This window comes from Pseudorasbora parva, chromosome 9 (genome assembly GCF_024679245.1).
Source record: "Pseudorasbora parva isolate DD20220531a chromosome 9, ASM2467924v1, whole genome shotgun sequence".
In the NCBI taxonomy this organism is placed as follows: Eukaryota; Metazoa; Chordata; class Actinopteri; order Cypriniformes; family Gobionidae; genus Pseudorasbora; species Pseudorasbora parva.
The window spans coordinates 1178557-1193655 of record NC_090180.1 but is presented as its reverse complement, the minus strand read 5'-3'; the positions used below and the strand labels follow the sequence as shown (position 1 = coordinate 1193655).

Below are 15099 nucleotides of genomic sequence, written 5' to 3'. Positions count from 1 at the left end.
CCCCTTTATTGAGAAAATTAAAAGGTATGAATAGACAAACAATGGGATTTTTTTTTTCTTCATTCAACAATCCATTTTTTTTAACCAAAACTTTGTAAAAAAGATGATTCTCAATGTTATGAAAGATACAGAATAATTTGATATAGGCTGCCATTTTACGTAATGCAATATGTGTAAACATGAATGCCATTTCCTTTATAATTTGCATTTTTATTGCATTTTTGGGACTATGTGTAATGTAAAAAGACATGTAATAATATTTTCATAATATTTTCTTATATTCTATAAGAATAGTACAGACTTAAAACTGGATGTTGTTAGAGAAATCCGCTAAATAATGTCCTCTACTGATGCCAAACCTCTATTCTGGGGATTTCTGTTTGCTTACTGACATTCTTCAAAATATCTCCCCTTGTGTTCAGCTGAAGAAAGAACTCATACAAACTTGAGGTTGCGTAAAGTATGGCAGAATTTTCCTTTTAAAGTGAACTATCCCTTTAACAGCTTTAGCCTAAATGACATTCTTGGTGAGATTGGCAGAAGCGGAGCTCAGTGACTCTAGTGAGATGATATAATGGACTTACACAGCAATACAAGCCTGTGTTGATTCTCAATCCACTGTGATTAGCCCTGGGACCAACGCTGGTCAATGTAAAGCTGTGATTAAAACATTCATCAGTTCCAAAAGGAGAAAGGAGGGCTGATGTAAGCGGAAGCAACCTAAAGGCTCCTGTATTTCAGAGATCAGGGAGATCTCTGGGGCTTCTGACGGCACATTAGGACTCCTTAGACCAGCACAGATGTTGTTTTGCCATTTCAGAGAAGCCAAGCATGACTGAGGCTTCAACGGCTCCAACTTTACAGCCAGATGTGGATTCATCGCACCATAACTGAGACCAAAGTACAAGCAAACATAGACAAACAAGTGGAGCGCATGCACTGTAAGAAATAAAAACAGGAAATGGAATGGTAATTTTCTGCCAGTACATTATCCAGTCATTTTACGGAAATTTCCGTTAACCCTTAAAACACAAACTAATGCGATGTGTAATTCAAAATACAGGTAAAACACCCGTAAAAAAAAACAATACGGAAAATACCTTCATATTGTGCCCTATTTTTATTTTTTACAGGCTTTTTTACAGTGTGCACTGTGTTTGCTTCATTTAAACCTGCAAACCCCAGGAGGATTGATCATTTGAATGTGTTTTAACTATGACAATTATAGAATAAAATAATATAACGCATAATAAATCCTGCAATGCACTTTCCATGACAAATGAATAGCTATGAAATATAAATACAATAAATTAAAATAAAATAAAATAATAAATACAATTTTAAAATAATATAATGAATAAAGGACTTTTTTTATTAATTAAATTAAATAATGAAATGGAATGAAATAAAATGAGCGTAATTTGAAACGTAATATTAACACCGTCTTCTGTATCTCTCTCAGGCTGAGCTGGCATATCTGTGTTTGATCTGCTGTTCCTTTTCCTCGGAGAGTCTGCTCCCAATTTTCCTATAATTATAAACCCGCATCATACAAAATTCCTGCTTTCGGCCTAAAATAGAGCAACTGGAAATACAGTCAGTCATAGTTCACTGAACACACACATGCGGGAAATAGAGATCAATGACAGAGCAGGAGCGGAGACTAGAAGCAGAGCGATGACATTAGTAAGGAGCTTTGACACCATTCATTAAACACACACACACACACACACACTCACACACACATACACTCACTCACAAATACACTCACACACACACACACTCACTCACTCACACAATCACAAACACACACACACACTCACTCACTCACTCACTCACTCACTCACTCACTCACACACTCACACACTCACACACTCACTCACTCACACACTCACTCACTCACACACTCACACACACACACACACACTCACTCACTCACACACACACACACACACACACACACACGTACACTCACTCACTCACTCACACACACATACACTCACTCACTCACTCACTCACTCACTCACTCACTCACACACACATACACTCACTCACACACACACACACACTCACTCATTCATGCACACACACACGTACACACACTCACACTCACTCACTCACTCACTCACTCACTCACACACACACGTACACACACACGTACTAACACACACGTACACACACTCACTCACTCTCACTCACTCACTCACTCACTCACTCACTCACACACACACACACGTACACACACACGTACACACACTCTCACTCACTCACACACACACACACACACACACACGTACACACACTCACTCACTCGCAGACACTTACTCACTCACTCACTCACTCACTCACTCACTCACTCACTCACACACACACACACACACACACACATACACACATGTTTGTTTTTGTGAATTGTGGGGACATTCCATAGGCGTAATGGGTTTTATACTGTACAAACCGTATTTTCTATCCCCTTACACTGCCCCTGCCCCTAAACCTACCCATCACAGGAAACATTCTGCATTTTTAATTTTTAAAAAAAACTCCTCCTGTATGATTTATAAGCATTTTGAAAAGTGGGGACATGGGGTAATGTCCTGATATGTCACCATTTTCTGTAATACCTGTGTCATACACATGTTATTATACACATTTTTGTCCTGATATGTCACAAAAACAAGCACACATACACTCTCACACACTCACTCACTCGCAGACACACACACACACACACACACACACACACACACACACACACACACTGTAATGCGATCGCTCCATGTCTTGAGCAATGTGTGTGTCAGTGTGGCATGACAGGATGTCAGTAATATCCCAGCGGAACTCATGCCTCTCCTGTATCACTTCTAACACATTTTCCTTGCGTCATATTGTCGTCTAATGTGCTAATAATGGACACCAATAGTGAGATGAGGTGACGGAACGACAATAGCCCTCACATGCTGAAACTATCATTATATTTAAAAAAATATATAATAATGTTCCTGGTTTTGCTCATATGAGGAAGTTCTTGTTTGTTGGAATGTACGATGCCATCACAAAAAGATTAAAGTGAATCTGCAACAAATTTCCCTTTCATTTGTTTTTCCATGGCTTATTATCACGAGAGGAATAACCTTTAGGAGAGTCATATGATTAAGTTTTCCCCTTTAAAATGAAATATAAATTTACCACAAGAAATGTCCCTATTCCTCATGATTATTTCCGCTCTTCCTCTTCAAATACTAAATCAAGTAGATTAACTCATACAAATACATCATCGGGTTGAGAATCCCCCTTTAAATGCTTTTCATTTAGAAGAATAAAATTTCATCTTGATTGTAATCTTCCTTTTCAGAGCTTTATAATGTCAGATGAGAATGTGATTTGAATTGTGAACCCTTCAGGGGCTTTCTACTGTTTTCTTATGTGTGTGATGATCCACATTCAGTATACTGATGTTAAAATAACCCAACATTTTGCAAAATAACCCAACATATTGACCCAATATGTGTAACCCAACGGTTGGGTTAAAAAAATAACCCAATGTTTTTTACTGTGTATGTGTGCTGGCTGAGACTGAAAGATCTAGTGAGCTAAACGTTTTTTGGTTTCTAATTTCACTGATTCTTGAGATAAATGACAAAACATGTTTAAAAAAAATAAAAACTAACTACACTACATTACACTACATTACACTACATTATTAAACATTGGTATTTTTTCAGACAAAGGTCTCAGATAATGTAGCATGTAAGATGCCAACTCCGTCAGACTTGCTAATTTACTTTAATCCATCCAAAAACTTCCACACAAAAAAACCCATCCCAAGTCTTTAGCCATGTTACACTGGTGTTCAGTAAATGAGCTCGGTCATAACATACATTCTCTCTTTTGTTTTTGCTTGTTTTTACACTGAAGAAGCCTCTATAAATGCTTGGTTAAAATCAACCCCAAAATGGACAAACCCAGCGGTTGGGTTGAATGTTTGCTTAAGAAAATCCAATCGCTGGGTTAAAACAACTCAACCGCTGGGCTAAAACAACCCAACCGCTGGGTTAAAACAACCCAATCACTGGGCTAAAACAACCCATTCGCTGGGCTAAAACAACCCAATAGCTGGGTTAAAACAACCAAATCACTGGGCTAAAACAACCCGTTCGCTGGGCTAAATAAACCTGATCGCTGGGCTAAAACAACCCGATCGCTTGGTTAAAACAACCCGATCGCTTGGTTAAAACAACCCGATCGCTGGGTTAAAAAAAAACGATCGCTGGGTTAAAACAACCCAATCGCTGGGCTAAAACAACCCGATCGCTGGGTTTAAACAATCCAATCACTGGGCTAAAACAAACCAATCGCTTGGTTAAAACAACCCAATCGCTGGGCTAAAAAAATCCAATCGCTGGGCTAAAACAACCCGCTCACTGGGCTAAAACAATCCGATCGCTGGGCTAAAACAACCCGCTCACTGGGCTAAAACAATCCGATCGCTGGGCTAAAACAACCCAATCACTGGGCTAAAACAACCCGTTCGCTGGGCTAAATAAACCTGATCGCTGGGCTAAAACAACCCGATCACTTGGTTAAAACAACCTGATCGCTGGGTTAAAACAACCCGATCACTTGGTTAAAACAACCCGATCGCTGGGTTAAAACAACCCGATCGCTGGGTTAAAACAACCCGATCGCTGGGTTAAAACAACCCGATCGCTGGGTTTAAACAATCCAATCACTGGGCTAAAACAAACCAATCGCTTGGTTAAAACAACCCAATCGCTGGGCTAAAAAAAATCCAATCGCTGGGCTAAAACAACCCGCTCACTGGGCTAAAACAATCCGATCGCTGGGTTAAAACAACCCAATCGCTGGGCTAAAAAAATCCAATCGCTGGGCTAAAACAACCCGCTCACTGGGCTAAAACAATCCGATCGCTGGGTTAAAACAACCCAAGCACTGGGTTAAAACAACCCAATTGCTGGGTTAAAACAACCTAACCGGGTTGGGTTGTTTTTAACCCAGCATTTTTTTATTTTTTTGAGTCCAATTCCTAAATTCCTTAATTCTCTACTCTCCTTTTAATATTAATAATATATCACTAATGTTATTTGGTAATTTTAATATCATGTAGTTCCATTGATGTTTTTTTCCACAATAAATTGAAAAAAGATGTTTTCTTTCAAAATTAACAAATACCTTCACCTGACAGTGTTGACAAAGGTTAAGCTGAAGCCAAATGTATATAATCTTGAAAACAGCATTGGAAGAATCCCCCAATATGCAAAACATATTATACTAAAAATGATTTAAAAGTATAAATAATATTATATGTATATACTTATTATAAGTATATATAAGCAATGAATGTCATGAGTATACACATTTCTCTAGATGTAACTTAGGTATTTTTAATTTGTTGATATTCTTACTTTTTAATTTAGGGCTTTTGTGTTTATAGGACAAGTTTTGTCCCTTATCTCAAGAATCAGTGACTTGATAATTAGATTCTTACATAGCCTAGATAAGGCTTGGTGCTATGTGCTTAATATCTTCTTCAGTTTATCTCATATTCTCAGCGCTTCTGGTTTCATAACACAAACAGCAGCAGCATCTAGCGGCCAGGGAACACAATAAACAAAATGGCTACCCAGTTGCCATAGAGACGGTCGCGCAAAACAACAACACACGACTCTTCCGAGAGTCATAATGCGGTCCGCTGAGGAGAAAACGGTTCTTTTATGCGCTTTAGATGATGATTTAGAGGGACTTAAGCGTCTTTTGGAAAGCAAGAGTGCCACAGATACTCATCTACCGGAGAATATTCTGCTTGAAAGGGATGAGGTGGGGCGGAACGCGCTGTGTGCCGCGTGTACGTTAGGACTGAGCGGCATCGTGCGCGAGCTCGTGCAGAACGGCGCTGACGTCAATGAGTTCACAGCGCGCGGTAATTAGCGTTCAACGTTACTTTAAAAAAGTAGCTTGGCTAATTAAACTCCTAAAGTTGTAGATGTAATTATGTAGCAATAATAACACAGGATGGAGATATTCATCGTATGTGGACTAGCCCACCCGGCTGAAAACCCTATTAAACTAAGAGATGTTCTTTTAAGAACTGTTTACTGAAGGAACACAATGGTTCTTCAATGACATTGCATGCCATAGGAATTCATCTTTATTTTTAAGAGTGTATTGTTCACCATTAATGATATTAAACTGAAGAACACAAAACCAGTCATAAGGGTCAATGTTGAGATGTGTAGATGATCTGAAAGCTGAATTAATAATCTCTCCATTGATGTATGGTTTGTTAGGATAGGACAATATTTGAACATCTGGAATCTGAGGGTGCAAAAACATCTAAATATTGAGAAAATCTCCTTTATAGTTGTCCAAATGAAGTCCTTAGCAATGCATATTACTACTAATAATACATTTATGATATGAACATGTGCTAAATATCTTCATGGAGCATGATCTTAATATCCTGATGATTTTTGGCAAAACAGAAAAATGGATAATTTTGACTCTTTTAATGTTTTGTTGGCTATGGCCACAGATATACCCGTGAGACGCACGACTGGTGTTGGGCTCAGAGGTCACAATCTGCCAATAAATACTCAATATGGTTCACTGTAGGTTATTCACCATTGCATTGTTCTGCCATATGGGGTCATCTGGACACTTTGAAAACTTTGGTTGAGCTCAACGCTGATTTTCAAGCGACCAATTTCCGTGGAGAAAAGGCTGTTGATGTGGCCCGACGTTATGACAAACTGGACTGTGCAGAGTACCTGGCGTGGGCTGGTGAGAAAGTGAAATATGTCCGCACCTAAAATCTTGTTGTGATTTATACAGATGATTTGTATTCTCCTTACAGAGGCCAAACAGAGATTGCGAGCATTAATACAAGAAGTCAGAGACATTATAGCTGATCAAGAGAAAGTTCAAGGAAAGCTCAGTAAGGAGGACAAGGTAATTCATCAGTGAAATAGTTTCAGATTGCCTAATGTTTTTAACAAACTCAGAAGTCTACATCGTCTAATCAATGTTTGTGTGTGTTGCTATAGAACATGTGTATAAACATCTGTTCAGCTAAATCAGACTGGATACACAACTCCAAAAATGCAACGATTCAAGACTTTATTGAACAGGAGAAGCTCCTCAAAGACACACTGGCACCTATTCTGCTCAAGCTTAACACACAACGTGAGTATAACATGATATATCTGATTTATGATTTGCATATGAGTGCATAATTAATTTATACTTTTTTACTGAACCCAGTACAATTCTGCCAAACATGTGACCCTGGAGCCCAAACCCAGTCATAAGGGTCAATGTTGAGATGTGTAGATGATCTGAAAGCTGAATTAATAATCTCTCCATTGATGTATGGTTTGTTAGGATAGGACAATATTTGAAAATCTGGAATCTGAGGGTGCAAAAACATCTAAATATTGAGAAAATCTCCTTTAAAGTTGTCCAAATGAAGTCCTTAGCGATGCATATTACTACTAATAATACATTTATGATATGAACACATGGGCGTAGATTACGCGGGGGACGCGGGGGACGTGTCCCCCTCACTTTTAATAAAATGTATTTTCGTCCCCCGCACTTTTACTGGGTCTCACCGATCCTAGTCGACCCGCTCCGAGCGGGATTCGAACCAGCGTTACCCTGCGCGGGGGCGGGCAAGGTAACAGGAACGCTAAAAACAGCTTTCTTTAATCTCGGTTGATAGCGCGCTTATTGGGGTCACGGGCAAGTGTATTTACATAGAAACCAATGTGAATAGCCTACATCAAGATTTAAATACAGAGACAAAAAATAATCTATGCATGACATGTAATTTTATTCGAATCTAAATATGAGAAGGGCGCTCTCTCACAGAAAGTCCAAAAGCAGATTCAGAAGTAATACACTGTCACGCTGGAGCTGCAGCTAAAGGAAAACAATCGTTATGATGATGAAACGTGACATGATTAGTGAAGGATCATGTGACACTGAAGACTGGAGTAATGATGATAAATTCAGCTTTGATCACAGGAATAAATGACACTTTTGTAGTGAATGAGACGTACATAATTCACCCTTGTTATTAAATATGGTTCTATATACTGCCGAGGATTAACACAGTACTGTTCAGGGTTTGTGGTCCCTTTAAGTTTGTCTGTTGCTCGTTGACTTTTGACGTTGGTCAACACCCACTTGGGGGGTTGGTTGTGTGTAGTGTTTTTGGTTGATATTAAACGAGACACTCATGTGCTCAACGTGAGAAGTTGTCGCTTGTTATTCACAGCAATTTCCACACTGGTGACCCCGTTTTTTGTCTGCTGGACGTATCCAGAGAAACGACACTACCATGACCGCGAACGCCGTCACTCTTAAACTCCCCGAATTCTGGGAAACGTCAGCTTCGGCATGGTTCGCTCAGACCGAAGCGCAATTCGCGTTACGTGAGATCACCGCGGATACAACTAAATACTACTATGTTGTGTCTGCTCTCGGAAGTACAACAGCATCCAGAGTGGTGAGCCTTCTTACAAATCCTCCAGCAACTGACAAGTATATAGCGCTCAAAGCCCACTTATTGAAAACATTTGAACTGTCAGACACTGAAAGAGCCAACAGGCTTTTCTCCCTTCAAGGACTGGGTGACAGCAAACCGTCCGAGCTCATGGATCGTATGCTGGATCTTTTAGGTGAGCACAGACCCGATTTTCTTTTCACCCATCTTTTTCTGCGGCAGCTGCCTCCCCAAGTGAGAGCTGCTCTAGCTAACACCACAATTACTGAGTGTAGGAAATTAGCCGAGGAGGCTGATAAGTTTTTCCTGGCGAGTCAGGGACATTGTGAGTCCACATTTTTTCCTGCGCACATCGCTTCGGCAACGCGAGATGAGTCCACACTTATTGCTGCCACAATTCCTCGTCGACAACAGTTTTCTGGCTCTCAACAACCATCAGGCTTATGTTTCTACCATGCGAAGTTCGGAAACAAGGCCAACAAATGTCGCCCACCATGCAGTTTCGGCGGGTCGGGAAACGCCAGGGCCGGCGCTCAGTAGTGGCCATGAGCGTCGGCCGCGTAGGCAGGCTGCTTTTCATCCGCGACAGCGTCTCTGGACGACGTTTTCTGTGTGACACGGGAGCACAGAGGAGCGTCCTGCCTGCATCCCGTTTAGACATGGTGACTGACAGCCATGGCCCCCCTTTGGAAGCTGCCAATGGTAGCCTGATCCGCACATATGGCACAAGGTACGTCGAATTGTGTTTTGGAGGACAACATTTCGGCTGGGACTTTGTCACAGCTAAGGTCGCTTTTCCCCTCCTTGGGTCCGATTTTTTGTGTGCGCATGGACTCTTGGTGGATGTTAAGAACAGCCGTTTGATTGACGCGGTCACATTTTGCTCTTATACGTGCACGCTCAGCAGGGCTGACTCTATGCGACTGTCTAGCACGCTTTCAGTTTCTGATGATTTCCACCGTCTACTAGCCAGTTTCCCAGCCCTCACTCAGCCCACTTTCTCTGCATCAGCAGTGAAACACGGTGTGGAGCACCATCTAACCACCACTGGCCCACCCGTCTACGCCCGTGCTCGACGCCTCGACCCGACCAAGCTTGCCGTCGCAAAGGCCGAGTTTACAAACATGGAACGCCTGGGAATAGTCCGCCGATCCGACAGCCCGTGGGCCTCACCCCTTCACATTGTCCCTAAACCTGCCGGTGGATGGCGCCCATGTGGCGACTACAGGCGGCTTAATGAGGCAACAGCACCTGACCGATACCCAGTCCCCAACATACAGGATTTTTCAGCACACCTGGCTGGTATGGTGATATTTTCGAAGGTGGACCTCGTACGGGGATATCATCAGGTGCCAGTTCATCCACGGGACGTTCCCAAAACGGCAGTGATCACGCCGTTTGGTCTTTTTGAGTTCCTGCGCATGCCTTTCGGCCTTAAGAACGCTGCCCAATCTTTTCAACGCCTCATGGACTCTGTTTTGCGGGACCTGCCTTTCCTTTTCGTGTACTTGGACGACATCCTAGTAGCTAGCACATCTAAGTCTCAGCACTTGGCTCACCTCCGAACCCTTTTTGAACGACTTAGCCAACATGGCCTTATCGTCAACCCAGCCAAGTGCCAGTTCGGTCTCTCCACCATTGATTTCCTCGGGCACAGAGTCACTAAGGAAGGGGCAGTCCCTCTTCCATCAAAGGTGGAGGCAGTAACACAGTTCCCACGCCCGCTCACGGTCAAATCGCTGCAGGAGTTCCTCGGCATGGTAAATTTTTACCATCGCTTCATTCCTCGAGCCGCTCAGCTCATGCAGCCCTTACACGAGGCCTTGAAAGGTAAACCCAAGCACGCCGTGGACTGGACTGAGAGCAGAATCAAGGCTTTTGCTGCCACTAAGGCAGCGCTAGCGAACGCCACAATGCTAGCGCATCCCTCTCCTACAGCCCCCATCGCCATCACCTCGGACGCCTCAGACTATGCTGTCGGTGCCGTCTACGAGCAGTGGTTAAGCGGGGCCTGGCAACCACTGGCTTTCTTTAGCCGCCAGCTACGTCCCTGCGAGCGGAAATATAGCACTTTCGACCGGGAGCTCCTGGGTCTCTACCTCGCCATCAGACACTTTCGTTCCCTGCTGGAAGGCCGACATTTCACTGCTTTTGTGGACCACAAACCGCTAACTTTCGCTATGGCCAAGGTGGCCGAGCCGTGGTCCGCTCGCCAGCAGCGCCATCTTTCCTACATTTCCGAGTTCACCACAGACTTGCAGCATGTTGCCGGCAAGAACAACCATGTGGCAGACTGCCTATCACGTGCTGTGGCTGGGGCAGTCCATCTCGGTTTGGATTATAACAGCATGGCGATGACTCAGACCACAGACCCAGGTGTACAACTCCTGAGGACCTCAGCTACGGGGCTGCAGATTGAGGAAGTTGTTTTTGGTGATGCTGGCACCACGCTCCTGTGTGACGTCTCTACAGGAAGTCCGCGGCCGGTCGTCCCCTCTGGATGGAGACGACAAGTTTTTGATGCCATCCATGGTCTCTCCCACCCAGGTTCAAAAGCATCACAGAAACTGGTTGCAGCAAAGTTTGTTTGGCACGGCCTAAAGAAGGATGTTAGAAACTGGGCTAACACTTGTGTTGAGTGCCAACGGGCCAAAGTACACCGCCACACTAAAGCCCCGCTAGAGTCGTTCCCAGTTCCAGAAAGACGTTTTGACCACGTAAATGTAGACCTGGTCGGTCCATTGCCCTCATCTCATGGTTTCACACACCTGTTAACTATGGTGGATAGGACAACCCGCTGGCCTGAGGCTGTACCACTGACGTCAGTGGCGTCAATCGACATGACACGTGCATTCATTGGCACCTGGGTTGCCCGTTTCGGCACGCCTTCAGACATTTCCTCTGACCGAGGAGCGCAGTTCACGTCTGAGCTTTGGCATGCTGTCGCTCAGAGCCTGGGAGTTAAACTCCACCGCACTACCGCGTATCACCCGCAGGCTAACGGACTGTGTGAACGCTTTCATAGGTCGATGAAGGCTGCTCTGCGTGCCAGCCTCAAAGACAGTAACTGGGTCGACAAGCTTCCGTGGGTGATGCTAGGCATCAGGACTGCGCCTAAAGAGGACCTTCATTCCTCATCTGCGGAGCTCGTTTATGGACAGCCGCTGCGGGTGCCAGGGGATTTTGTGCCTAGCACCACAGTTCCTTGGTCTGCTACCCTCCAGCGGTCTACTTTACTGGACAAGGCAAGGCTTTTCTCACCCGTCCCTACTTCTCGGCATGGCCTCCCTCAGTCACACATTCCTGCTGGACTTCAGGCAGCTGGCTATGTTTTTATTCGCCATGATGCTCACAGGGGTCCGCTACGCCCGCCCTACGAGGGCCCATTCCGGGTTCTGGAGACAGGGAACAAACATTTTGTGGTGGACAGGGGCGGTAAACCAGAGAGACTCTCTATTGACCGCCTTAAACCCGCTCACTTGGATGTGGACAGGCCTATTGACCTGGCTCAACCCCCTCGACGTGGACGGCCTCCTGTTTTGCCCCAGCCCTTTGTTTCCCCCCCTTCTAAGCTCCCCATACCTTATGCCCCGCCTCCGGATGCAGAAGAGTGCTCCCGACCCCCTGTACAGCGCAGCCGTTGCGGCCGTTTGATACGCCCACCTCCCCGTTGACTTTCTTTTTGTTTTTGTTTTTTCTTATGGTGAATTCTGGGGGGACGTGTGTAGTGAATGAGACGTACATAATTCACCCTTGTTATTAAATATGGTTCTATATACTGCCGAGGATTAACACAGTACTGTTCAGGGTTTGTGGTCCCTTTAAGTTTGTCTGTTGCTCGTTGACTTTTGACGTTGGTCAACACCCACTTGGGGGGTTGGTTGTGTGTAGTGTTTTTGGTTGATATTAAACGAGACACTCATGTGCTCAACGTGAGAAGTTGTCGCTTGTTATTCACAGCAATTTCCACACTTTACTATATCTTCACATAGCCTAGAGAACAGCATGGTTTACATCAGAATATATATATTTTTTTACATTGCATAAAATCTATGGAGTCTTAATGCACAAGTGTTTGTAGTATATAACCCAATCATAAAATTGGCACAAAAAATAGGAGAATAATGTTATATATAGATATTAATTAGTGGTTATTGTTCAGCAGTGTATTTGATATCTTGCCCAATTAAAAGCAAGAGATGCGATAAATTATATTGGTCCAAAACTAAATAAATGGCATTACGACATTTCTGTCCCCCTCACTTCTGAAAAGATGGCTACGCCCCTGTATGAACATGTGCTAAATATCTTCATGGAGCATGATCTTAATATCCTGATGATTTCTGGCATAACAGAGAAATGGATAATTGTGACCCTTATAGTGTAGTGTTGGCCACAGATATAGCCGTGAGACGCACGACTGCTGAAGAGCTCCAGGGTCACAAATGTTTTTCTTCTATCTGCATGTTCTTGACTTTTAGTTTTTGTGTTTTATTTATTCACAGCTGAAGCCACAACGAAGACAAGAAAGCATTAGAACTCCGTTGCACAGAGGCAATAATAATTTGGAGATCAATGACATAAATATTTTAATAAAACGGTCGATTACATTTACTCAGAACATGCTCTGCATTTAGCTTTTTCAAAGACTAATAATTAGATGAACATTATATGATTCCTGACAGACAATAGCAACACATTGTAATAAATAAAATTGCTGATTTAAATATTTAATTTAGAACATGCATTGTACTTTCTCTAAATGAACAATAGAGGGAGACAAAGGCTGCCTTTCATGTTCCACTATATCATAACTTGAATATATCCAATATTGAATATTACATGTAATAATGTCAAATCATAAGAATGACATTTTTGCACGAGATTAAAGGGATAGTTCTATCTATCTATCTATCTATCTATCTATCTATCTATCTATCTATCTATCTATCTATCTATCTATCTATCTATCTATCTATCTATCTATCTATCTATCTGTCTGTCTGTCTGTCTGTCTGTCTGTCTGTCTGTCTGTCTGTCTGTCTGTCTGTCAGTCTATCTATCTATCTATCTATCTATCTATCTATCTATCTATCTATCTATCTATCTATCTATCTATCTATCTGTCTGTCTGTCTGTCTGTCTGTCTGTCTGTCTGTCGTCTGTCTGTCTGTCTGTCTGTCTGTCTGTCTGTCTATCTATCTATTGTCTGTCTGTCTGTCTGTCTGTCTGTCTGTCTGTCTGTCTGTCTGTCTATCTATCTATCTATCTATCTATCTATCTATCTATCTATCTATCTATCTATCTATCTATCTATCTATCTGTCTGTCTGTCTGTCTGTCTGTCTGTCTGTCTGTCTGTCTGTCTGTCTATCTATCTATCTATCTATCTATCTATCTATCTATCTATCTATCTATCTATCTATCTATCTATCTATCTATTGTCTGTCTGTCTGTCTGTCTGTCTGTCTGTCTGTCTGTCTGTCTGTCTGTGTCTGTCTGTCTGTCTGTCTATCTATCTATCTATCTATCTATCTATCTATCTATCTATCTATCTATCTATCTATGTATCTATCTATCTATCTATCTATCTATCTATCTATCTATCTATCTATCTATCTATCTATCTATCTATCTATCTATCTATCTATCTATCTATTGTCTGTCTGTCTGTCTGTCTGTCTGTCTGTCTGTCTGTCTATCTATCTATCTATTGTCTGTCTGTATGTCTGTCTGTCTGTCTGTCTGTCTATCTATCTATCTATCTATCTATCTATCTATCTATCTATCTATCTGTCTGTCTGTCTGTCTGTCTGTCTGTCTGTCTGTCTGTCTGTCTGTCTGTCTGTCTGTCTGTCTGTCTATCTATCTATCTATCTATCTATCTATCTATCTATCTATCTATTGTCTGTCTGTCTGTCTGTCTGTCTGTCTGTCTGTCTGTCTGTCTGTCGTCTGTCTGTCTGTCTATCTATCTGTCTGTCTGTCTGTCTGTCTGTCTATCTATTGTCTGTCTGTCTGTCTGTCTGTCTGTCTGTCTGTCTGTCTGTCTGTCTGTCTGTCTATCTATCTATCTATCTATCTATCTATCTATCTATCTATCTATCTATCTATTGTCTGTCTGTCTGTCTGTCTGTCTGTCTGTCTGTCTGTCTGTCTATCTATCTATCTATCTATCTATCTATCTATTGTCTGTCTGTCTGTCTGTCTGTCTATCTATTGTCTGTCTGTCTGTCTGTCTGTCTGTCTGTCTGTCTGTCTATCTATTGTCTGTCTGTCTGTCTGTCTGTCTGTCTATCTATCTATCTATCTATCTATCTATCTATCTATCTATCTATCTATCTATCTATCTATCTATTGTCTGTCTGTCTGTCTGTCTGTCTGTCTGTCTGTCTGTCTGTCTGTCTGTCTGTCTGTCTGTCTATCTATTGTCTGTCTGTCTGTCTGTCTGTCTGTCTGTCTGTCTGTCTATCTATCTATCTATTGTCTGTCTGTCTGTCTGTCTATCTATCTATCTATTGTCTGTCTGTCTGTCTGTCTGTCTGTCTATCTATCTATCTATCTATCTATCTA

The 15099-nt window shown here is 42.4% G+C and overlaps 1 protein-coding gene across 2 annotated transcripts; it reads left to right on the top strand.

The window, feature by feature from the left end:
* Window positions 1–5673: 5673 nt before the first annotated feature.
* ankrd45 (ankyrin repeat domain 45) lies at window positions 5674–13255 on the top strand. 2 transcript variants are annotated; one of them, XM_067452983.1, is made up of 5 exons: window positions 5674–5941; window positions 6634–6801; window positions 6875–6969; window positions 7065–7203; window positions 13033–13246. In XM_067452983.1, exons 1-5 carry the CDS (start codon window positions 5704–5706, stop codon window positions 13062–13064), a joined length of 672 nt encoding a protein of 223 aa, XP_067309084.1. In that variant the 5' UTR covers window positions 5674–5703; the 3' UTR covers window positions 13065–13246. The 2 variants fall into 2 exon arrangements, with proteins under 2 accessions (XP_067309084.1, XP_067309085.1); XM_067452984.1 differs by lacking the exon at window positions 6634–6801 and having other exon boundaries at window positions 13033–13255.
* The last annotated feature ends 1844 nt before the right edge of the window (window positions 13256–15099 follow it).